The 25,466-nt window shown below is 45.5% G+C and overlaps 1 protein-coding gene across 1 annotated transcript in view; it reads left to right on the top strand.

The window, feature by feature from the left end:
• Positions 1–25,466, top strand: part of LOC117743862 (inositol polyphosphate-5-phosphatase A) — a 132,500-nt gene that overhangs the window by 75,340 nt on the left and 31,694 nt on the right. Inside the window, exons 7-9 of the mRNA XM_034551764.1 lie at positions 6,434–6,486; positions 7,376–7,495; positions 16,695–16,779. Coding sequence (XP_034407655.1) covers positions 6,434–6,486; positions 7,376–7,495; positions 16,695–16,779 — 258 coding nt within the window. The remainder of the gene's footprint in view (positions 1–6,433; positions 6,487–7,375; positions 7,496–16,694; positions 16,780–25,466) is intronic.

The raw sequence follows: 25,466 nt of genomic DNA on the forward strand, positions 1-25,466 counted from the left end.
ACTACTTTACAAAATGGCCAGAGGCGTATGCTCTCCCAGACTAGGAGGCCGAGACGGCCATGGAGGCATGTTCAGCCGGTTCGGAGTACCGGGACCATACACAGTGACCAGGGGAGGAACTTAGAGTCGCGGGTGTTTGCCCCTGGGCATGCACAAGACACGCACCTCACCCCTGCGTCCCCAGAGTGATGGGTTGGTGGAAAGATTCCATCGCACCATGGGCCAGCAGCTGGTCATCCTCACGTCGCAGCACCAGCACGATTGGGACAAGCATTTGCCTTTGGTGCTCATGGCGTGTCGCTCTGCAGTTCAGGAGACCTCATCCTGTACACCCGCTCTGCTGATGCTGAGGAGAGAGCGCCGCACCCCTGCGGAACTGGCCTTTGGACGGCCCCCTGAATCCCCAGACACCCCCCCCCCAGTCCCTGATTACGCCAGGAGACTGCAGGACCACCTCGAAGCAGCCCATGTGTTTTCTCGGAAACAGCAGCTGAGTGCAGGCGTGAGACAAAAACGCAACTACGACGTGAGAGAAAAAGGGAAGCACTTTCAGGCTGGAGAGCTGTCTTTGGGTCTACAACCCTGTGCGTAAGAAGGGCCGGTGCCCAAAGCTCGACAGCCAATGGGCCGGTCCCTGCAGAGTTTTGGAGAGGGTGGGAGAGGTTGTGTACAGCTAAGCTACAATAATTAGCTGAAGTTGCCCGTTTTTCGCGTTTTTTCTCTCGCTTTTGCAACTTTTTGCCGTTATACATTTAACGTTCTCTCCCACAAAAAAATTCCGATCGACTTCAATCTTCTTTCCAGGATGATCAGAAGGCCTTGAGCATGATTATTCTGCAAAAAAAACGTCGCTTTCACTCACTCTCACTAAAAATAATTCCAATAAAATCCCACTTTCTGTTTTTTGTTATGCTATAGACTGTTGCTTTAACTAAACCAATTTTTCCAAAAATAATCATGCATGATGCCAGTCAAGCCCTGAAGACATTTCCAAGAAGAAACATTTGAAATTGTCATTGGAACACCTACTAAAAAAATAAAATGACAAGTTTTAGACACTAATATTTTCTAGCTATACGAGTTCCGATCTAATTTTTTCAGCAAACCGGTGGCACAGTGGGATAAACACCTGTCTTGAATGTGGGAGTTGTGTGTTCAAATCCAGGCCAGGGCAAAGTTGTTCAGACACATGATGATCACACACATGATGATCACATGATGCATGTATCTGTTCACATTCTCAAGGCGCCCCTACTGGCCAAAACAAATAAGCCTAAAAATGCTCTACCAATCACATAATTCACATGAAAATTACACAACATGGTCTACACTTCACGTAGAGACACATTATGCCACCCACTGGCTCAACTGGACTTGCTCGAATCTGCCCCAAACTTGTCATGCTTGTTACATGTCACGGCCTGAGGATATCGACAAGTCTAATTTCAGTCATAGTCAGAGCGTCACCTGCTGGCTCAACTAGACTTGCTCGAATCTGCCCCAAACTCGTCGCGGCCTGAGGATATCGACAAGCTTATTTTCACTCGCAGTTGACGTGCCACCTACTGGCGAAAGAATATTGGGGTTGCGCGACAAACGGTAAAACGTACGCGTTCTCGCCGAGCGGGTCGGCGTCCCGCCGGCGCCCCGACTGTTTGCGGGTGAGCGAGGACCCGTTCATCGCTGCTCGCAGCTTTAATTTTCATTTGTTTCCTGAATAACATTACATGACGCTTTGGAAATATATTTGTTTGTATTGAACCCAGACCAGATGGTTTTCTACTTCAGCTTTTCAAACGCCTCTCAAACCTTTCGCCATCAAAGCAAAACATATTTGGGTGACATCCACACTTCCTGCTCGCAGCCCTCTGCTGCTCCCACGCTGGTTTGCTTCTGATTAACCCACAACCTTCTCCATATGCAGACACATCAGCCCCCTGCTTACATTTCGCCTGAATTACGGCTGTACGTGAAGAGCGGAGAGAGAGAGACGCAGGGACGTTAATTTAATTTTTTTACGAGACGGAAGTGGATCAAAATTGTTGGCACATTTTCTCCTGAAAGGTCGGTGTGATGGATTCGGCGGCCTGTCGTTTCCCCCGTTTATTCCGTCACTCTCGGTTGGGGGCGTTAATATATTTATTTTTTTTGGCTTCGGTAATACATACCCCCAAAAGCCATTGCATCATAAGGATTTGTCATTGCCTATATAAATAAAGTATACGACCCCAGACCTTAATGTGCCCTTGCTATTGATTGTTTTACGCAGCCGGTATGAAAAAAACGAGAGAGAAAGGAGTGCCGAACAGGCAGTAGATCAACATCCATATGAGTATGTTTGTTGTTTGGCACCACGAAGCGCGACCATAAAAGCATTGACTCCTCGTACCCTTTTAGCGCCCTAAGCTCCGATACGGGGCTGCGATTACTTGAACCCCCCCCAGTTGATTTAAACACGGCGTTGCGCGATCCGCGAACGCGGTGCCACGGTGGCGTACAGGAGTCACTCAATGCTGGCATCGTGTGTAAAACCACTCGCGGTGTTTATCGCCGCTTCAAGACACCGTGACACCGATGCTCGTAAAAGGAAGGGGGTGATGTCGAAATAAACGTGGGAAAGAATGATTTTTTTTCTTCCGTACACTGTTATTCGTACATCCAATTTTAAATCCAACGTTTTTTCTTTTCTTTCTGTCTTCTCGAATTGTTCACGTTCTGTCCAGTCATATAAACCCTATGTGAGGACCTCTCTTTATTCCCCCCCCCACCCGGTTGATGGAATAAAGATAAATGTGAATGTCTGCCGAGGCTCAAATCAATCAGCGTTTGTGTGTATTACTTATTACTCACAGTGCATTTCTGTCATGGGGCTTTTGTGTCAACCCCGCACACACACACCGCTGCCCTGCACTCTTCTATCAGACCCCCTCCCCCCACACTTCCAAACATCACCCCGCCATAATGTTATTTATGGGTGTCGGACTTTGAGCTGAAATATAAGAAAGGTCAAAGAATCGAACGGAACACATAGCAGGAGGGTATTTTGGACAAGGACTGTGTGTGTGTGTGTGTGTGTGTGTGTGTGTGTGTGTGTGTGTGTGTGTGTCATGACCGTGTCAGGTCTGACATTTTATCGTAGCGTAATCTTCCATTGGTCACAATTGGTGGGGTTTTATGTAGTGGTTCCCAGTGAATCCGACGATCCTTCTTCCCTCCATCACCCCATCTCGTTTATATTTTTTGTCTTATTTCATGTCTGTCTCTTTCTCATTGTCCGTGCGTGTGTGTGTGTGTGAGTGTGTGAGTGAGGACACCCCCATGGATTGTGACCCGCTGTGTTGCTGCCGTTCATCACTGCCATGGGCAGGGACGCCACCACTGACCTGCAGGGAGGTCGGCCAATGTCACCCCCCAAAGCCTTGTGAGCTTTTACCGTCGCCCTTTTACCCTCATCCTTCCAAAAAATAAACTCTTGTGACCCTCGCTGTGCCACCGACTACTCACAGCCGCCAAACCCTGCCGTGTGATATGATTACATGTTATGACTGAGACAGAGCATGGTGAAAAAACATTTGTTTTAAGAAGGTGTGTGCATGTGTCGGGGGAGGTGTTGATGATGATGATGTCTCAGCAGGAGATTAAATGGCGCCGGACAGCATCTGTGTCATCATCCCCACTACCCAACATTAGCTGTGGCGACCAAATCATGATGTCATCATGTCAGCCAATAGAGAGAGAGACACTTCTTTTTTTCTACACTTTGATGATGCGTGAGATAATCATCTTAACCGCACCCCCATTACAAAATAAAAGCACTTAGATTGGTTGAACTAGACGGTTCCTCCTCACTTACCGATATGTAGATGCTTGTTTCGCTCGACTCGGACCGGGTGGTCTGTGTGTGTGTGGTGTGGTGTGTGGTGTGTGTGTGTGTGTGTGTGTGTGTGTGTGTGTGTGTGTGTGTGTGTGTGTGTGTGTGTGTGTGTGTGTGTGCGTGTGTGTGTAGTGTGGTGTGTGTGTGTGTGTGTGTGTGTGTGTGTGTGTTGTGTTGTGTGTTGTGTGTGTGTGTGTGTGTGTGTGTGTGTGTGTGTGTGTTTATAAGCAAGCGATGAAGCAGGGGGTCAATCAGTCATACGTGGAGGAAATGGGGCAATCTGGGGCCGGGTGTCAGGGAAAGTGATGGATTTTAATGCTGCAATTGTAGTTAATGGCTCTTTAAATTAAATCGAGATTAAACATCTCTGGCTGCAGTCAGAGCTTGTCTGGGCACTGAGCAACCCCACCCCCCCTCAATACCAACGCTTCATCTCGTCCCTCCTCATCCTCCCCACTCTTAAGACTTTCTTTCTTCAACTTTACATCACCAAACGTTTCCGGTACAGTGTATTTTAAAACAAACATTCTAATACATTCTGATTAATTTGTTTAAAACTATTTTTTTTTCATTTGTTTAGAGTCAGTACGACACATGCGCGTAATTCAATTTGCTCCTTTTCAAAGTCACAATGTTGGGACAGCAAGTTATAATTGGGCCCATACATCCTGCCGAAGCCGTATGGATTAATTCAAGTATGCTAATGTAATTCAATTTGATACAGTTAGTCTTTCACTAATGCAGATTGAAGAATGTGAGGTGCAATCAAATACCTCTTAGCCCTTTTAGTTTGCTTCAGAATTTTTTCTTTCTTTTTCTTTTTCTAAATAAAATTAGTCAATTTGTAATTATGTGACCTGGCCCATAATTAGTTTATTCATCACTGCAGTTAACTCCTCATTAGGAGTATCGGAGCGAGATGGACAGGCTGAGGGGAAACAGACTTATTTATCTTTTCAGAATGGGAACACTCGCAGCATCAATTTGTCTCCCGTTTAATAACCGACTTCACGGTGAACCATTTGTGAGAGAGAGAGAGAAAGAGAGAGAGCGAGAGATCTTTAGACTTGTGATTAGATACTTAACTGAAGGCTGGTGGGATCTGATCAAACAGCTGCACTGGATGTTTTCCACCGAGTGGAAAGGCTCCGTTTATGCTGTGTGACTCTCGTCCTTACGGGCCGTGGCTTCTGTGTTGAAGACGTATCACTATTCTCCGCAGTGTTTATCAGACAAACTACCTTTTGAAGTGCTTTTTCTGTCAGCTGGATTAAAATGTATAAACAAACGCACACAGAGCTTATAAAATGTTATTATTACTTGTTATTAAACAAGCCTGTGGTGTATAGTACTAACATTGGCTCATTGACATTAATTTATACATTAGAACACGTATATTTACCTTTTATATATAATAATATTTAATAATGATAATATAAGTACGTTTTGCTGATTTCCTTCTGTACTTTTACTTAAAAGAAGTATCTTTAAATAGTATTTTAACTTTGACTAAAGTATCTGAATATCAACTAGTACAGTCACTTGAGTAACCTCCAGTGGGGGAAGAGGTCAGCTCCTTTACTTTGGTAAAAATAGTAAAACCACAATGAAAAAAAGATGCATTCAACATTTTACTGAGAAAAATATACTGAAAGTGTTTAAAAGTAGAAGAATTGACGCTGCAGTTTGGCCTCTTTCTGAGTGTCATTTCATTATAATAAAAATTATATTATTGACTCAATGCTATTGATGTATTAACAAGTATTCTTACGTTGTGGCTTTTTTTCCTGTTCTGGAGACCGTTGGCAGATACTGTGAACTTGTAAAAAGTACTATAATCCCCTCTGAAATGTATTGAAGTAGAAGCATGATGCACCATCAACTGGACCTAATTAAATTAAGTACAGGCCAAACATGCCAAAAGAAAGTGACCTTAAGTACAGTACTTGAGTATGTGTATTTAATAATTTACTGCAAGTGTGTTATTTATTAATGGATAATTAAGGGTACAGTGTGTAGCACAAGACAACACCTACAAGACTAAATCTAATATTCACAACTATGTTTTCATTAGTGTCTATATCACCTAAAGCTAAGAATTGTTGCGTTTCCTTCAGCTTCGACATAGGGAGTGGATCCTCTTCACGGAGTCCGCCATGTTGGACCGCCATGTTTCTACAGTAGTTCAGAAGGGACAAACCGTTAAATCAATGCCACTGTAGTTCTTGCTGTGGCTCACGTTACCCCCCGCAGTCTTGTAAAGGGAGGGGTATTCAGTTCGCTGCAATCTGCAACCACCCCACTAGATGTCACCAAAACCTACACACTGTCCCTTTTTAATCAGTCATGTTCATCGGCATCCATCATCAGAAAACCAAAGGTTCAGAAAGTTTAATTTTCATTAAAACCCTCGTAAATTAATTTCAAGAATGAATTTTCTGAAAGTCAACTTAATCGAAAAAATGTGAAATCATCATTTGACATGCTTGCGTTTCATTTGCCTCGCGCTGACTGAGTCCCTCCCGATGTCTTGCTAAATTGAGTCTTTCTGTTCCGCAGTGCAAGTGGTCCAGAAAGGGATTCATCAGGACTCGATGGGCCCTGGCTGACTGGTGAGTCCCCCCTGCAGCGACACATCCCACCTCATCTCTGTTCCTCGCTGAATCATTCCAGCAGTCACCATTGTGATTGGAGACGTAGCCGACCGCGACGGTCAAGCCCCGGCGGGTCGTTCGGCCTCTCCGGACAGTGTGCCGGGGTAGACGACAGGGATTTGATTAGACGTAATCCCGTTAGTCAAGCAGTTGCATATGACAGATGACCAAAAAGATTACATGCAATTGAACCTGTGCAGCATGGACGGTTAAAAAAAAAAACTGTCTTCCAATGTGAGCAAAGTAGGGGGGGATTGGGGAGGGAGTTGTAATCTAATAGAAGGATGACATGAGAACTAAAGAGCTGAAACGGTAAGCATTTAATAGGGGCATGACGTTTGACGAGAGAGAGAGGTTTGCTGGTGAAGAATGGGGGTTGGGGGGTCTGATCAGAGATATGAATAGATAGATTGCCAAAGGCACACATGTACTCATTTGTTCAGGATGTCGCCTGCAGAATAAAAGAAAACCCTCGAGATAAAACCAATTCCTCCGGCCCCCCCCCCCCGACAAAAGCCATGCTAACAAAACAGCCCCAGATTGATAGGATCAACAGGGCAATGTTTATCACTGTTATCACATTGAGCGATTTTCCCTGATGGGACAGACCATCAGTGTTGTGGAAGAGTGTTTTTTAACAAGTAATATTACTTGTAATATTAAATAGTAAACAAGTAATATAGTAATATTACTTCTTAAAAAAAAACTAAAAAACATTTAAGTCTTAATTCTATGCATGGATTCGTAATTTGCAGGAATGTAATCCACCACAGCGATGGATTCATAATTGAACATTAGCTTTAATTTTGTCACTTGGAATGTTGTCATGAGTTTTCTTTCATCTCAGTGCCTTTGATCTGGTCAACATCCACCTTTTCCACGATGCTTCCAACTTGGTGGCCTGGGAGAAAAGCCCCTCTGTCTACTCTGGGACCAGGCAGAAGGCACTGGGCTATGCTTTAGACAGGTACTGTACACACCGAACGTCTCTTTCCACTGAGATGAGAATCTCAAAAAAATCTCATTAGATTTAATGTTTGAGAATGGGAAAATTATGAAAAATGTAGTGGATAATATCCACAATCCCCAGTCCTGTCTGGTATGGCAAAACCTGTATTGATATTGTAATGGCGGCTTAGAGTGAGAGCAAGCGAGAGAGGTACACCAAAGAAGATTTCAGTGGGATGCGGTCTTAGACCGGTGGGATTACATCCGTCTGTAAAAGTAGGAGGGGGGTGGGTCTTACTCACTGCACGGTCTGTGATCTTCCAACTCTCTTTTAACTCCTTTTTTTGTGCTTCTCTCTAAAGGCTCCTTACATGTTTTTTCTGTGTGTAATCCTACATTTATCATGGGTTTATGCCCCACACTACCAGCAGGCAAATGGATGCAAGTATTTGTCGAACGGGACACGCATCGGCCGATTGCCATGATATCAAAAGGGATAATTTTGGTGACCCTTACGGTACCTTTTTCAAAATGTCCCCCTGAAGAAAGATCTGGTAAGATCTTAAAATGAGTTTGATTTACGTCGGATAATATTGGTCCCCAAAGGATAAATTCTGGTTTCATCGCCATGACTTTTCCTTAGCTCATTCATTCTCCCCAAAGGAGGTACCCTTTCCATTTTGGACACTCCATGAGCTCAGCCCGAACGGTCCGATTGCAAACTAAGTACACTAGGAATAACTAAAATGATTGCCCTTTGAGGTAGGGTTGTCAGTCCATCCGTTTGGTCCACTCTTATGAAAGCCTTGAACTTCTTCAAATTAACTGATGGTGGTCAAAGGTCACAACAGGTTTTTGGCCATAACTCAAGAATTCATACACTAGTTAATTATTATGACACTTTTACACAAATGTCTAACAGGGTTAAATGATGAAGTGATGACATTTGGGACAGACATGGATGTAAACTGCAACATTACTGGTTGACGGAGGCAAACAACCGAAAGGCGGTAATTATATATTCAATAAGATCTGCTGGAAATACATAGAGGATGAACCCTTAAGATTTTGGTGACCCCCACCCCCTCACTGCTACTGTTGCACCGCCATAAGGCCAACATTTCTAATTCTATATTAAACGTATCCTCATCACATTTGTGCTTCCAAGAGGATCAAACCTTCAGAATAACTTCTGCACTTTAATTGTGCTGGCGAGGCTCTGGGAGTCGCCACAGCGTTGGTAAAGACGTCTTCGCCCTGCACTAAGTCGAGCCGGCCTCTGTACAAACAGGCCATCCATTCACAGGCCACGCTAATGTGATTAATGGGTTATCCATTTGCGGCATAGCAGAATAAGAGAGTGCACGGTGCGACCCCTGCTCCCCACCTGGCCGCGCTAACACGGAATGAAAGCCCAGCAGCAGGTGACCTCCCATTCAAATAGCATTAGAATGCGCGGCGTGGCTCCCCGACGCCCCGACTTTGAATAACTGCATGCATATACGGGTGGCATACATTACCGCCCGGCTCGCTGACGCGCCTGTGAATTACGAGGCACTTTTTTAAAGTATTCTCTGCGAGGGTCATATTTTACCTGTGCTCCATTCTTGATTTGATGCAAGAATGGTCCTCTTTTAATGGACAGGGAAGCTAGAGCGTTTAAAGAATATAGCAGCTTTTGCTGTTTTATGACGCTGTAACTTACCTGGATTTACTGGCATAATGAAGCTTGAAAAGGACCTCCGTTGTTGCTTACATTGAAGTGATTTTCCTTGTATTTTCTCTGCTTTCATCATGCTTTTTCAGTTGATTTATTTCGCCATCCCTTGTAAATACACCTAAATAGCTGAGTCTCCGAGGTTGAGCTGGGTGGCTGAGGAAGGGTTGAATAGAAATTGTGTTGGCTGAGTGGCAGTTTCCACGCTCCCTCTTTCTAAATCCCCTTGTGTCGTGAATGGTAACCTTGTTGTTACTTCTGGGCCATATCATTTCAAGGTTCTTTTTTTTTGACGGTTGGGGATGAGGGGTAAGTGGTGCAAGGCATGGTGGAGGGGGGGGGGTTGTTATATATCCCAGCTCTCCCTGGTATTCCTGGGGTGGGATAGTGGTGGCATCGCGCCTCAGTCGCTCACTTTGGGGGGAAAAGGGGGAGACCGTCGGGCGCAGATCCGGGGCACCGGAGTGAAAAAAAAGCTGGCGGCGCAGAGGGAAGAGAGGAGTAGCACAAAGGGTGCTTGGGCTCTGTAAAGGGCAGTGAATAATGGGCCTATCCTTTCACAGAGGCTGCTAACCTTTTGGCAGCCACCAGCAAACTCCATTCTCCTCCGCCAATCTGGGAGGACAATGTGCCCAGGCCCGGGCTTTGAATGAAGCGCTACCACCAACAGTGTTCTCATTCAGCGGCCGGTTGGGAACCATCTTTTTGGCCATTGTCCTAACTCTGACTCCTACCCCCAGAAAGCCGAGCAGGAAAAGGGGACAGGGGGGAGGAGGGATATCCAAAAGCCTAACAAACCCCAGCACCACTTGCCTCCTTCCCTCTTCTCTCCGCTGCTCTCTCCCTCCTCTTCCGAGCTCTAATCTCTCGCGGGATGGGAGAGGAGAGGAGGGGGCTGCCGAACACACCACCAGCCGAGATCCAGCCGCGCAGGAGCCCGCTCCACGTGACGGTGCCGGGGATGCAGCTCTGCTGCCGGGGCCAGGGAATCAAACTTGAGCCTCCACCTTATCTGAGGCCTAGGCCTAATAATGCAGCTTACAGGGCCCATTAAGGAGACATCTGATAAGCCTTTTCCCTCTGTGGCCCTTTTAACTGCTAAACAGTGTTTATCTCCGAAAGTGTTTCAAGGCCTCGGGGGAACAATGCTGAAAAGGAACAGCGTTTAGCCGGACAGGCCCCTCGCTATTGAGTCACATCAACAACAAAAAAGCCCTGCTCTGTGGCCTGCGTTGATGTTTGGGCCCCACTTCCATGAGAGCAAAAGAAACGCATCCTCTGCTTGTTTTCCTGTCCTTTGAAAAAAACACGGATATGAGCTTGGGGCTGCGTCAGCTATTATTTCTCTTGTTGACTCAGCTATGCCTTGATGTAGAGAATCATTGTTTTATAATTATGATGAAGGTTAATAGTTTTTGAGTGCACAAAATGTGAAAAAATAAGTTTTTGTGTGGTGTTTTCAAGAATAATTCAATTGGATATGTCAATAAATTTGAGGAATAATGTTTATAAAGAAGAAAAAAGAATCCGCTGTCCGAGGAGACAGCGGAAGTAATGAAAGTCTCTCTCGAAGACACGGCTGCTTAATGATACCATAAGATAAAATCCACATTTTTTTTGTTTCTTCCTTAAAAAAACAAAACAGAAAAAAAAAGCTTTTGTGGGTTGGAGTTTGTTTCTTTTTTCCACCCCCCTATTCAGAGCGGCTGGTCCGGTTCAGGGGAGAACAGTTTTACATTACAACTGTGAAATCCTGGCATAAAGGCGTCCTTTGTGGCGCGTCATTATTTTCACACAAATATAGTCCATTGTCACAGTGCTGAAGTTAATTTGATCAACATTGGGGACATTTAACTGTTTTGTCCCCTGAAAGGAACTTGTTTCATGCTCATTTTCGGGGCATTGAAAAGCAATGATTGGCAGAAAAATAATGTTGCCGTTAACAATTCAAAGCAATTAGTTTCCCATAGGGAGGCAGTGGGCCGCACTGGCCACCACACAGCGACGCTTTGTCATTTTATGGACGGTCATCAGTCAACTGTCAGAGCGTCTCAAAGAGCCCTCCAATCTAAATGTTTCCCTTAAGGCTTTTCCCAGAACAGGCTGAAAGAGCAGAGAAAGGCTGGCTAGTTGCCACCCTATAGACATGTTGAGCTGCAAGAGGGAGGACTGGATAATCTCAGGGAGATCCTCCAGAAAGCCAGAATGAATTTATTAAAGGGAGGTGTGTGTCTGTGTGTGCGTGTCCGTGTGTCCATTTCAAATGAAAAGCAGAAACGGTTTTATTATTATTAACATACAGCGGCTGAATTCAAATTGCAATGTTTAACAAGGTTACTGTTTTGTGTGTGTGTGTGTGTGTGTGTGTGTGTGTGTGTGTGTGTGTGTGTGTGTGTGTGTGTGTGTGGTGTCATTGTGACTCTGAACTGCCTTCTCACCCTGGGAGACCTGCAGGAGCAGAGGTTAATCTTCCCCAGTGTCTCCTCTGCTCAGAGTGGACCTGTTTATTTCTCACACACACACACACACACATCACACATCACACATCACACATCACACATACACATACATGCCATGCTCCAGCAGGCAGTCTCTTTATAGATCAACATTAGCCATTCAGAGATTTGTCGGGTACCACTTTGCCACCTTTTTATGACCATCCAGACAACCAAATGTGACCCGAAACAAACCGTGTGCAAATTTGTAATTCATTTGGATTTATTAGTGTTGCTGCAATGCCAGAATTTCTCCTTTTCAAATTAAATCTACAGTAATACAGCACAAGTATTGTAGCACAGTTTGTACAGAAACACTACCGAACCCAACCAGGTTCTCTGCACGGTCATTCTCTCCATGGTCATTTAATGAGACTCAAATTCATTTTGATGTTTCATTGTGGCGCATTTAGGAAAAAGCACCAGGTTGGCATGATATACACTGGAATAATCAAATTGTTAGTGTCCAGCTAGACTTTGGCACAGTGTTGATGTTTTACCTAACAAATTTGTAAGTGATCCACCCTGGGATCCCCCTAAAAGACGATTGTCAGGGAACCTGGGGTTTTTGGGACAGTTGTTGGCTTTGCCCGGCTGGTGATCCAGTTTGTGGGTGCAGGTGGTCTAACAAATCCAGAGCCTACAGATACCAGGCAGTCCCTTTCAGACACTTTTCACACCCCTCGTGACCATTACGGAACGTTTTCCCATGAGTCGGCTCTACTCTGTATCTTTCCTCATCTCGAGTTTGAGTCGCCAGGGCCGTTGGCTCGAGCGGACTTATTCGTTAACCTCTGCGTGACCGCGCCGACATCCTTGTAGCCCCCACCCCCACTCCTCGCCACCCAATCTTCCCTCCACGGTGTTCTTGTAGTCTGGGGAGCCTGGGTGCCCACAGGAGGAAGAGGGGAAGGCTGTCCTGCTGTGTCAAAGGTCCCGCCAGGGGCCACCCCATTCAGAGAGACGTCCCTGAGCACATTCTTCACAATGTTAACATTCTCCCAAATTCTCAACATTTGTCTACAATGGGCGACCGCGCTCAGCCCCCGAGCCATTGTGTGCAAAGTGGAATCCGAACGGCCAACTTATGGTTAGTCATCTTGTCAATATGATTGTGACATGTCCCCCCCCCCCCCCCCCCCCCCCCCCCCCCCCCCCTATTGCACCCTCATAATCTCATTAAGACTGTCTATTACGGCTCAGTTTAGCTGTCAATCACAGCACGTAATCTGGCAAGGAGTTGCTGAGGGATTGAGACCGGTGTGATCGAAAGAGAGATTTACAAGCGGGCGATAAGTGTTATTGTGTATACAGGAGTGTTCTCTGGCGTGAGAGCATTTTCTGACTCTTGGGCACAGGTGTGTTATTCTTTTCCGTTTGTTCATTTTTGGAACGGCATGTTTGCGTGTTTACAGAAAAGTCGAATTTGGAAACGGAGAATGCGCCTCGGTTGTTTTGTGCTGCTGGTTTAAGGAGCCTGGGAGCAGAGCCAGGGCCAGTGTTATAAATAAGGGTCTGACCCCTGTCTTTGTGCGGCCCCCCCACCCCAAGGACGGCCCTGCGAAGGCCCCAGCCCAAACCTCAGTGGGAACGGCGCTTGTGAAGAGCCTCTTTCAGGGGTGTCACTGTGCGATGAATTGGTCCGAAGAAGCATGTTTATAGACTGTGTAAAGGAGTGTGTCTTTGTGGGAGAATGTCACTGACACTGTTACAGTTTGCCTGAATGAACTGCGATGACGAGGCTAATGGGGGCCTCCGCCGGGGGTGAGGGTCAGTGAGGGAAGGGGAGTGGGGTGGTGGCGGCCCCCCAAGCTCTGGGACCCCCCACCCTCAGGCCCCTTTCACGCCCAGTAGCTGTAGCTAATGTCGCAATTCTTCGTCCGTCCGTTCGGCCCCCACCGCCCCTCCATCATCCACAAAGGCCAAGAAAAAAAGTCAACTTTCGCACCAGCGGGTCACCACGAGTGCTTTAGGAAATGATCGTGTAAACAGAGTGTTACCTTCTGACCTGTGGCTGATACCTTGGAGCAGCAGACAAAAACAGCCAGGCTGCGGGTATTAGACATGGCTGTTAGTGGGATAAAGCTACGGGACACAGAGGAAGCCTCTGAGGAAACACACTCTCTTTCTCCGCCTCACTTTTCACCCACTCTCTTTTTCTTTTTTTTCTTCAGCACCAGCGGATGTGGTAAATTCTCTATTGGCACAAGAGGCACAGGAGTTCCCACGCCTAAAACAACCATTTTGACACCCGTGCTCAGCCTTTTTACTGCGCTGCATTCGAGCCAGTGGGACACGCTGACCACTAACCATGTTTGAATAGAGCTGGGTCTCTTAGCACCAGGATGTAAGGTCACTAATGACATCAGTCCCAGTTTGCTGTCAGTGTGTGATTACAGGCACAGTTTGATGGGGCATTTAGCTCAGAATTGTGTCCATAGTGATACGGATTCCTGGTGGGTCCACGCACACACCTTCAAGACCTACCTCTTCGGTCTGTTATTGCAAGCTTTTTAACTAGTCATTTACTTTGCCAATAATATTTGACCTGTGGCCTTTTTTTATTCTGAGCAGGCGGCAACCTCCGGTTCTAAAAAGTTAAACTGATGCAGAAGGGCCTTAAACTTATATTATTTCTACTGACCAGCAGGGGGTGAGTCCTCTAGTTACAAAAATAAGTCTGATTGTATAGAAGTCGATGAGAAAATGTCCCTACATCTCACTTGATTTATTCCCTCAGTAAACATTGTTAACATGAGTTTATGGTCTCAATCTTTAGTTTCAAGTCTTCTTCAATACATCATGATGTTCCTTTCGTAAAGTATGGTCCCATTCATATTAATGCAGAATATAAAGCAGGGTATACTTTAGGGCTTGGTTGCATTATGATCGACAGGTCACTGCCAGAGCCGTATACAGCCACATGGTCATTTCGCCACAGTCCAAATATGGATATTTCCCTTCACTGGTTGCACAAAACCAAGATGGTCAGGACCAAAAAACACAATGACAAGTGTTTTTTATATCAAACCAATAATCATTTACTTGAAAAAGTAATCTCTCAAATGCTAACTCTATTTAAGAAAGATCCATATGGTTCAAAGAACAGATATAGATGTTAGATCTAATTTTAAAGTCCTCATCCACTCCTGCATAAGTGCCAGAAAGAATGGAGCAGATGTCCATCATAAAGATGGAATCGTCTGGACGGACAATAATAATTACATCAATCATAACCATGAAACATTTCAGTTGTTATTTTGGGACGGAGCTGTAAATCCTTCCATCGACAACAATTGCAGAAAGACGAGTTTCTGTTCAATCTAATGGGATGTCAAAGTCGCATACTCTCTATTTAATATAATAGCTGCGCTCCCCGCCTCTTCCAGTCACCTTAGCCTCCCTGCCGCTCCCTCTCTCTGAAGAGAACAAGCCGCCGTGCTTTACGACGGCCCGGCAGGCCAGAGCCGAGACCTGCCGCTAAGGAGAGGCTTCCTCTCTCTTTACGGCCCCATAAATATATTGGTATATGGGTACTCTGTAAGATTTATCCACGCGGTTAGCGGCGATAGCAAGCTGAGCACCCTGAATCATGAATTACACAAGGAGCCGCGCCGCGTCCACCTTAATTCCCCGTATCTGCTCTGTAGAAAAGACACTTTTAAGTTGCAGACGAGGCATAGGAGTTAATTAATTGTCACTTAGGTGTGTTTTAAAAAAAAGTTTTACTTATTTTAAAGCACTGGGATGCTTGCGCTGTGACAACTTCTAGAGATTTGGAAGTGGTCCATGACAGAGATGATCTAAACTCTATGAATCGTCTGACGCTGTACTCTCTATGCATACAGTACATTAACAACATTTGTAAGACAAGAGACGATGAAATGGGGCGGATGAAAATATACCCTCAGGAAGCATTTAGAGTGCAATCAAGAGTTTGGGTGCACTCCAGGGCAGCACTCGTAGATGGAGTCCTTTCAAGCTCTACAAGTCTGTTTGTGGCCCAACTATCCACAGAGTCCGTTAACGTGTCTTTACTCTGAGGCAGCTGCCACCATGTCACCGCTGGGTAGAACATCTTCAGGGGTTGGGGCTGGTTCACTCTCTCCGTTGATCATCTTGATTTTCTTTGCCATCAAAGAAAAATTCTCAGAGTGAATTGATTCGATTGTGGTGTCAGCTGAGAATTAGCGGTGTGTTTACTCGAATCTCTGAGCTGCTTCAGTCTCTTCATTCAGCCGCACAAGAAACTACAAACAACTACAACATTTATCCTGAAGGCAAATACTTGTTGTTTTAAGTAGATGTATAATTGTGTCTTCCATTTTTATTTTTATTATCTGGATTGAAGTTCTTAGTCAGGTTGTATCCTCTTCAATTGTAGAGCCTGTTGAGAGTTCTTAGTCAGGTTGTATCCTCTTCAGATTGTAGAGCCTGTTGAGACACATGTGTGGTATTGGACAATGTTAATTAAATTTAATTGACTTGGAAAACAGTAAGATTGGGATATTAAAGTTGGGACATCCGTTTAAATTTCAGCCTGGACCTTCCAGAATTTAGATTTTTGTTTTGTTTTCTTTGTTACAAACAGTTTAAACACCTACACATCCCCCTCACCTATACACCCATACACCCTCATCCTAGGCCTCCCATTGCATCTCAGATCTCAATCTTCATCAGCCCCTTCCTTACATCCACCCTGCATGCTCTGTGGGAACATGAAGCCTTACCAAAAGATCATAAAGATGAACATCTTCCCATCCGAGTGTCCGGACCACCAGGTGGTGCTGTGGCCCTCGTGAACTAAATACCCTGAGGTGTGGGGAATCATCAGATGTAAAGACTTTTGACAACTAGCAGCATGTGTCCAGTCAAGATGGTGTTTGCCGGGCTCCCAATGCGCCGATTAAAACGTATGTGTAGAGCTTCGGATTATGAGGAGTGATACCGGCTCTCATCCATCACAGGATGGTGGCTAAAAAAGAGTGTTTGTCATGTTTTTCCAGGATCACGGACCAGCGGCATGAGAAGCTGCCATATTTCGTCTTTGGGGACTTTAACTTCAGGCTGGACTCGAAGCAGGTCATTGAGGTGAGTGTTTTTTTTCATGTGATGGAAAGTAGATGTGGGGACATTTGTGTCTCAACCATATGCTGATGTACTGTACACATGTAGTTAACTAGTGTCAAACTCCTCGCAATATAAAGTTTGTGTGCATTAGAGAGAGACTGCCGTGCAGTAAAAGTGGTTTTAGGAGCTCACTGTCTCTTTAGAGTTATGACTCATTAAACGCCCCACTGTCGCTGGTCCAGCTGTGTTTGCCAACTGAGCCTCCAAGTGCATTGTTATGTTACGGTGCCATTCACTTCTCTTTCTCTCTCCTTCCTCTCCCGCTCCCTCCCCTCTTTCTTCCTCCTCCCCTCTCCTCCCTCTTTTCCTTGGTGCAAATGAGGCCGGTGAGAGCCAAAGGTATAGCGTGGTCATTCAGCGCCAGGAGATGTTAGGGCGGGGGTGGCGTAATAAGTCATAAAGGCCCTACAGACATTGGCGTCCCCTGATAACAGAGTGGGAGAGCCACTTGTTGGCCGATCGTCTCCTCGCTTCTCCGGCACAATGGCCCTGGAGCCGGTGGGCCTGTTCGCGGTGTGGGCTTTGTTCAGTTCCACCATTCAGATGAGGAGGGAAGAGGAGGGAAGTCTTTCTGAATGACTTCGGAAGGACTTTCACTCTGTGTGGCACAGGAGAAGAAACCTTTTGTAGTTCAGTCACCCGGCCACTAGGAAGGCAGTAAACCACCGTCGGCTTATTGGGATCAGCGACCTGACCAGGGCCCTTGATTGACGGCCTGGACATTTGTGCAGTTGATTTAGTTATTTTGGATGCGTAATTGGGTCAAAAATACTGTAACCAGCTGATCATGTGAACTTGCATTGCTTTGGAGCTAATGAATCCACAACAGCAGATGTGCAAACACAGAGGTTATTTAGGTGTCAGCTTTGGCAGTCAGATTTCACCTGGCACACATTGAGGTCTCCATGGGGATTTTAAAGCAACGATGGGCCGTTTTATATCTGGTCAGCATTGCTGTGACAAAAGAGATGGTGTCCTACACAATTGAATTTATATGAAATGTTACTTGGTTTTATAAAAAATGTGTGTTTCATTGCCAATACTGGTAGGCAACATGGATGCCTTAAAGGGACAGTTCACCCCTAAAACAGACCTACGGATTTAGCTACTTACCTGTAATGTCAATCTAGATTAATAGGAACTATGGTTGAAAGAAAAAAGTTCCAACATAAAACTGCTTGAGTATAAAACTAATGTTTTTGTGGGGGCTTTGTGCACAACAATCCAAGTGCAATAATATTCGAGAGAAAGTTAAAGGAAAAATGTGTATTCTGTTATATTTTGGGGTGAACTGTCTCTTTTAAGCTGACAGGAAAGCATCCAATCGAGTTAGATGAGATCATTCTCAGCGTGTTTACCGTGTGCAGCTAGATAACTCTCTCTCGTCCCTGCTGCTTGGTGGGAGGTAAGCACTCACCCTCTCTGTGTCTCTGCCGCTCTGAAATGCTGTTTGAGTGCGGCAGGGGGTCGCGACCCCTTTTCCAGAGATGTGTTAGGCTTGCAACGCTGTGTGTCCATCGCTGTGCCCCCTCCCCTCTCCCCTCCTCACGGCTCCTTTCTTATGCACCTTGGCCCCCATTCACATCCAGAGCGAATATACACACGCACACGCACACGCACACACACACAAATGCACACAGACCAATTTGTTAGGCCAAATTAATCTGATTGATTCAGTCCGTTTTAAAGAGGTGTGACGGCAATGCAGGGTGGCCTTTTAGACTTTCCCCCAGGAAGTTAAAGCTGGGGCTTAAACCACACACACACCTAGACATTTCCCCTCTGGCTTAATGAAGGTCCCTCAAAACCTGCCGACCATTTAACTGGGACAATGGAGTAGGCCGATGATGTCATCATGATGTAAACCCGTATGTGTTGTGGTCAACCTGGTCTGATTTAACAGGGACCTTTGCGAGGGAGAGCTGTGATGTCACCAATAAACAAACGGGTCGCAACCTCGGCGCAGGATGTAATTCACAGCCGGGAGGCCGTTTCAAGCCCTTTTAATGACAATTAATGTCAACAGGACAATTAGCGCACATCCACCGAAGTGCTTAACCGTAGATGGGCCTGTGGCGGATCGATAGTCCATACTAATCCGAAGATTGATTCAGACACGGAGCTCGTTTCCCGTCGTCTGGGAGTCTCTTATTTATAATTTTTTTTCTTCGTCTGCTTTTCTCACTATTCTCTCTCCACTTTCAATCAATAGGCAAGGACCCCAAAAAAGCTTCGTAGATGAATAGGCACTTTTACTTCCTTTAGTGGCCGATATAATCGCACATTTACACTTGTTTTTGATTTGTCAAACACCAGGGGCAACCCGCAAGCACCCACGGGGTTGGCCAGGCCCCACTTTGGGAGTCACTGGGTCAGAAAATGCTCCAGGACATTTCTCTACAGCTGCACGCTACACCACTCTTCTTCTCCGGCTCTGGTCCATTGTGGGTGACTAGACTGTGGACAACCACTAGCCACTCCCTCGTCACCCATCCCGCCTTGTGGGTGGGTTGGATGGGACAGGGGGTATTTTGTATTTTGGGATGTATCCATGTGTGTTCACAATTCCAGGTGGCAAATTCCTGGCATGCTTGTGCGGCAGGATCAGTAACCAAAGGCCCGCAGAACCCCCCTTCCCGCCCGGTCCGGGCAACCCCATTAATTGTGTCCGACAGAGGGAATTGGTTTCAATTGACCCCCATTCAGCGGGGCCTTTGACTGGCAGACAAAGGACACAGCCACGTGGAGACTAATGCTAGGGCTGAGCAGCCTGGAGGTGGTCCAGTCCCCGCCAGCCTTCCCTCTCCTCTCCCATGGGTGTGATCGGGCTACGGCTTGATCACGCTTTGCATCGGTGCTGATGAAACAGGAAAGCGCAGAGGAAGGTTTTTTTGAAGGTTTTGTCTGGCGAATCGGAGCTTGCAGTGTCTTTGAACCCCCTCATGTTCAACCCAGTAGTGACTTCAGAGCAGACAGGTGAATAGAGTGGACATTATAACTAATAGAGGACACCAAGAAACGTCCCAAGTTCATTACGTAAATTGAGACAATCATTTTGTGTATTACAAGTTTTTAGAAATTGTATGTTTATACTGTAAATGCAAATGAGGCATTCATTTACATACTTTTCCATAACCAAATTCTGCACATTGGATACAGCCAGGTTTCATTTTGTTGACATATTAGAGTCAATGTGTTTTTAGGGGAATTTTTGATATCTCTTTTAATCACTACATAAATAAATAAATAAATATTTTCAACATGATTTAGGAATAGAATGTTGAATAAATCAGGCTATGATTGATTGATGAACAAACCCCTCTGTGAAAACACCTTCAGAATGTAGATGTTTAATATAATACATGTTATTATAATGAAGATGGAAGCAGGCAGGGAGCACTATGCGATTGATGTGGGATAACATTTTTAGAGGTTGATATTAATTTTCAATTCAATTCAGTTTATTTTGTATAGCCCAATATCACAAATTACAAATTTGCCTCAGAGGGCTTTACAATCTGTACACATACGACATCCCTGTCCCAGGACCTCACATCGAATCAGGAAAAACTCCCCAAAAATAACCTTTCACAGGGAAAAAAGGGAAGAAACCTTCAGGAGAGCAACAGAGGAGGATCCCTCTCCCCGGATGGACAGATGCAATAGATGTCATGTGTACAGAATGAACAGCAAAGTTACATAAACATATTACATGAATATGACAATGTATGAATGGAACTCCAATCCATGAAACAGAAGGAGGTGGATATTATGGATCTCAACCATGCTTGTAAATCCATTTCCCTCCAATAAACTGTGCCTCAATTAGGATAAATACTTTTCATCTTATTCTTGATCTCTCTCTCTCTCTTTCGACCACTTCCAATCTGTTTTTTGATAAACATTCACTGATGCTCTGAAGCCTGAAGCTCCGGTATCTGTTTTGTAGGATTCGGCGTAAACAATTAGTTATTTATCAACATTTCAAATACTTTCACCCTCCCACATCCTCAAGCTTTTTTCACACAGGCATTTAATAAGCTTCGTTTCCAGTGCGTGTCTCAATGTCGACTCTAACCGGGGCGATAGGGGCAGACAGATTTACGACAGACAACATTGTTGCAGGTATAAGTGAATCACAGCAGGGTGCATGCAGGAGCAGGATCGTGAACTGGTCGGAACGGTGATTTAGTCACTGCCACTATGTACAGTTAGCTTGTAGTAACAATAGGATTACGATAATAACACTGAAAACGCCCTGAACAGCCCAGCTCAGTCATGACGCCGGGTCACACAACCCTTGTTGACCCTTTCACACCGACATCAAACACAGCTTTTCCTTGGCGCTTCAGTCAGAGGGTGGTATAAGGTGTACCATTTTGTGTGTGCGTGTGTCCCGAGGTGGCCGGCGGCTGTGAATCAGCCGCGTCGATGACAGGCTTAGGGCTCCGTGCCTGGACTCCCAGTATATTTAAAATCCCTCCTAATTAAACTTAATAGAATGTAAATTTAATATCTGCAGAGATTGTGTGCCGCTGGCCCCGGCCCGCTCCAATTTAAGGATTGATAGAGGCCAGTGGGAAGGTTAATTGCTGACTTGATCTACTGTCCCCGTGACATGGTGTGGGTCTTTTTTAATTGGGGCTGATCCGTAGCTACATGGACAGATTGCATTAGGCTAGCTGCACACCCCCCCCCCCCCCCATCACTCCTCTCTTTCTCTGTCTGTCTGTCTGTCTGTCTGTCTCTATGTCTGTCTGACCGGAGACCGGTTTGGACCAGCGCCCCCCGCCTGTGTCTGCAGGAAGCACAGGAGGCTGGTAGCAGGCATCAATCTTCCTTCCTTTTCTCCCATGTCCTTTCTCTCGCTTGAGCAGCATGAAATTAAAGGTGGGGCCCTGGAGGAGCCCCACTCCTAATGAACACTGTAAAATGCTCGGTAATGACAGGTCAGCATGATGGATCAGTCATTTTTCACAGCGCAGAGTTACTCGACGCACACGCCCCATGAAGACAGAGATGAAATTACAAGCAGGCTGTTTTGTTTTTGGGAGACATGTGAAAACATATGAATGCCATCTCGCCTTTATTTGTGTTTATTGCATATATGTGCCAGGTTTTTCACAAATGAATCGCTGAGATTTGCATTGCTACTTTTGTTACATTTACCAAAGAAAGGCTTTTTTATTAATAGATGCCACAGTTTAAGTAATGGAAGGAAAAGCTCTATGTTTTGTATGTTACCTGCAGTCTGTGTGCTGCCGAGTTCATTACATTAGGTGATCACTGTTGCGGTCCCGGCTGCTGAACCTAGTCCAGGTAAATATAAATAAATATAAATTTGCTCCAGTAAAGGGTAAAAAAAATGTTCAGCCCGATTTTGTCTAGCATGTGTGTATCTGGCAAAGCTATAAATCAGAAGGTGGCCAGTGTAATTAAGTGTACACTACATTAGTCAGGCTAATTAATTTTGGGGGCCATCCATCCATTAACCAGCGGGCCAGCACTGATTGGGCCTCTGTTCTGTGGAACCCCTGACACCAGGGACTGCGACCCTCCTTGGCTGCCCTCAGTTGCCCAGATACACTCGTGCATTCACACCCAGAGCCACAGATGTAGCCGCAAGCTCTCACACGCAAACCTCATGTACTCGAGCCAAATTGTATTGACAAATCCTTTACATGGCTTGTTTTAGCCCACTAAATCAATATACATCTCTACAACAACCCACCTGACACTGTCTCAATTGTCCTGATGCTGTAAAACCCACCCATTTATTTGCTCCTGCCTGTTTATGGCCACACAGGTGATAGTCTGTAATTGAGACTTTTCCTTACAATACAATAAAGGCATATTATCTGCCTAGAAGAGTCCAATCTATCACAATGAGGGCCCATTATATCACAGATAACCCATGTGGATATAGAGGGAGACTATTCCCTCCAGACAACAGCGCCTGTTCTCTCTTTCTCTCTCTCTCTCTCTGACTCTCTCTCTCTCTCTCTCTCTCTCTCTCTCTCTCTCTCTCTCTCTCTCTCCTCTCTTGCCTTCAATGCTAATGAATACAGCGCTGAAGACAGGGAGGGGAGAAAAAAAAGAGAGTTCAGCTATGAGGGCGTAACTTGAGCGATGCAGCTTTGATGGGAGCGCTGTCCATATAATTAAAAACGCTGGCAAATGAAGAACAAGTAGTGGCTTCTGTCATTCCTGCTCATTAACAACAGGCCGTTTGAGCCCGGCGCCAGCCATGCTATTGCCATTGTGTACTTGGAGTGGGGGTGTTGGGGGTAGGGGGGCTGTGACTGGCAGCTGGGAACACCATGCCAACGGTGGGATGGTGCGACGAGCCAAGCCAGGGATGAGCGCAGAGCCTGGCACTGGCAGGGCCCGGGGAGGGCGCGTTCCCTTGTGGGCCCTGTGGTTGGCCCCGGGTCAGGGACCTGAGTTACCCCCTCAATTGTTCACAACCGCTGTGCGCCCGCTTGAGCCAATGTTTGACACTGTTTGGCAGATTATAGTTGATTGTTGGTAGTGAGGTTCTGCTGAAAGCCAAGTGTCGAATTTGCATGTTACTAACATTAAAAATATAAAAGTATGTTAGAGCAATTTAGTTCCACAACTAAGGTATTTTCATTGTCAATTATTGTGCGATTATTTTATCAATTAAACAATTAATCGTTTGGTCTATAAAATGGAAACCTGTCCATCACCGTTTCACAAACGCCAAACATCTCAAACGTAAAAAATCCAAAGATATTCAGGTTATTATCATAGAAAACTAAGAAAACCTGCAAATATTTATATTTTATAAACTGGAACCAGTAAATGTTTTCAATGGATTTGCCTAAAAAAATAATTAATACACAAACAAAAAGTGTTTAAATGTTTAACCCGAAAAGATCAGGGGGAAAAAACTACCTCAAGATGTTAAGTCTGTTTCAAGGAGCTCCATTCTCACAAAAACAGCCTTCTGTATTGGATCTGTTGTGTGAAGCAGTTTATTAGAACTTCTTGCTCTGTTACAAACACAAGGATACTAATCTTGTACTCTTGTAAATGACGCATCCTTAAACATCCATGAGCCTTCTTTCACTGGAAGGAAACAGACACCTTAAGGTATGGATGAGAAATGTTCTCATGTCTTGCATGTATTTAGTCATTTGTTATTAGTCTATTCATAACCATTATGTGGCTGTCAGAATTATGCAAACAATATACATATTTTAAATTTAATCAGCGAATACTGTCATCAATCCGTAAATTCAAGTGGACTCGATACTTAATCGGTGTCTTTTTGATTTAATCCACCACACAATGTAGTTGCATAAATCACGAATAATCAACTTCCAGTCAGTCTGTCTTTATCCCTCGCTTTATTGATGGTTTTTGCTTTTAAATCACAAGGAGCAACAGCTAACGGCGAGGCCGTTATTTAGTCCAGATGAAATGTGGCATAAACCGTGAAGTTAGTGACCTCTTTGTGCCTGGCACATAGTGTCCGACTTGTATGACGTCAGTCTATTTTGACCAATGCAGTCCTTTTTAGAACAGAGCACAATAATTGTAAATGTTTTTTGTTTTTTTTCGGGAGTGAGCACACTGCGCTCCGCGCCATCATTATGATTTGTTCTAATGCATGTGCAAAGAAGCCATCTCTGTGAGAGCGTCCGAATCTTACACGGCCCCCCGCTCAACAAGTTTGGGGGTTGCAGCTTGTGATGCTTGTTGGTTGGCTCGTTCCGTTGCTTGAGGAAAAAAGGACAATAAGTGAGGCGATAATGAGGAGAAGGAGCTGGGATTATTTAAACGCCTTCGCCGGCAGGTTTCCCCAGCGCGGATCTCTTGCTGTCGGCGGCAGAACGAAGCTCCTCCAGAGTGGCTCATTGTAACTCAGCTGTAAATCCGGTATTTGGAACCACAGGTTTTTTAAACAACTTTGTCCTCCTGACTTAAAAGTCGTCTCCGAAAGGCTGCATCCACATTGCAGCGCAACTATCCCATCATATTTAAGAAGGGGCTCATTAAGGGCCACATTGAGAATTCATGGGCTTCTCTCTCCCTCACTCCCCTTCATGGTGTGATTTATCTGCGACGGCCATATTGCCGGGCCCTTTTCAGAAGGAGTGGCTCCACTTTTTGTCTTAGAGGAGGCCCAACACAATGCTTCCTGGGCCCATTCCTCAGACAGGAGGGGAGGGGTGGGAGGATGGCCCTCCTCTTTCTGGGGGGGGGGCGTCAGAGAGAGCCGGGGCTGGCCTAACATCTGTTTGTGTCCAGAGTCAGGCGGGACCGGAGCACGGCGTGCCTTGGTGGCCCCCTTCTCCTCTCCCTGGGGGTCTTTGTTCTCGATTTCATGCTATCAGAGCGGCAGCATGTTTTCCTGCGCAGAGCTGTCAGGGGCATAAAAGGCCCTGAGTGGGGTCACATCAAGAGGGATGGGCATGAAAAATTGGTAAAATGTATCACAAAGCCCACCCACTAGATGGTTGCCTAGCGCCCTGCGGTGGGGTGTCAGGAAGCCCTACTCTCTCTCTCTCTCTTTTGCCCCCCCCTTCCCTGTACCTTCCTCTTTCTTCAGCTGAATTACACCTCTCTCTCACCCTTGCGGACAAGCACATCATTTAGATGAAATGGTGCACACAAATTAA

The sequence above is a fragment of the Cyclopterus lumpus genome, chromosome 15, assembly GCF_009769545.1.
Source record: "Cyclopterus lumpus isolate fCycLum1 chromosome 15, fCycLum1.pri, whole genome shotgun sequence".
Taxonomy (NCBI): Eukaryota; Metazoa; Chordata; class Actinopteri; order Perciformes; family Cyclopteridae; genus Cyclopterus; species Cyclopterus lumpus.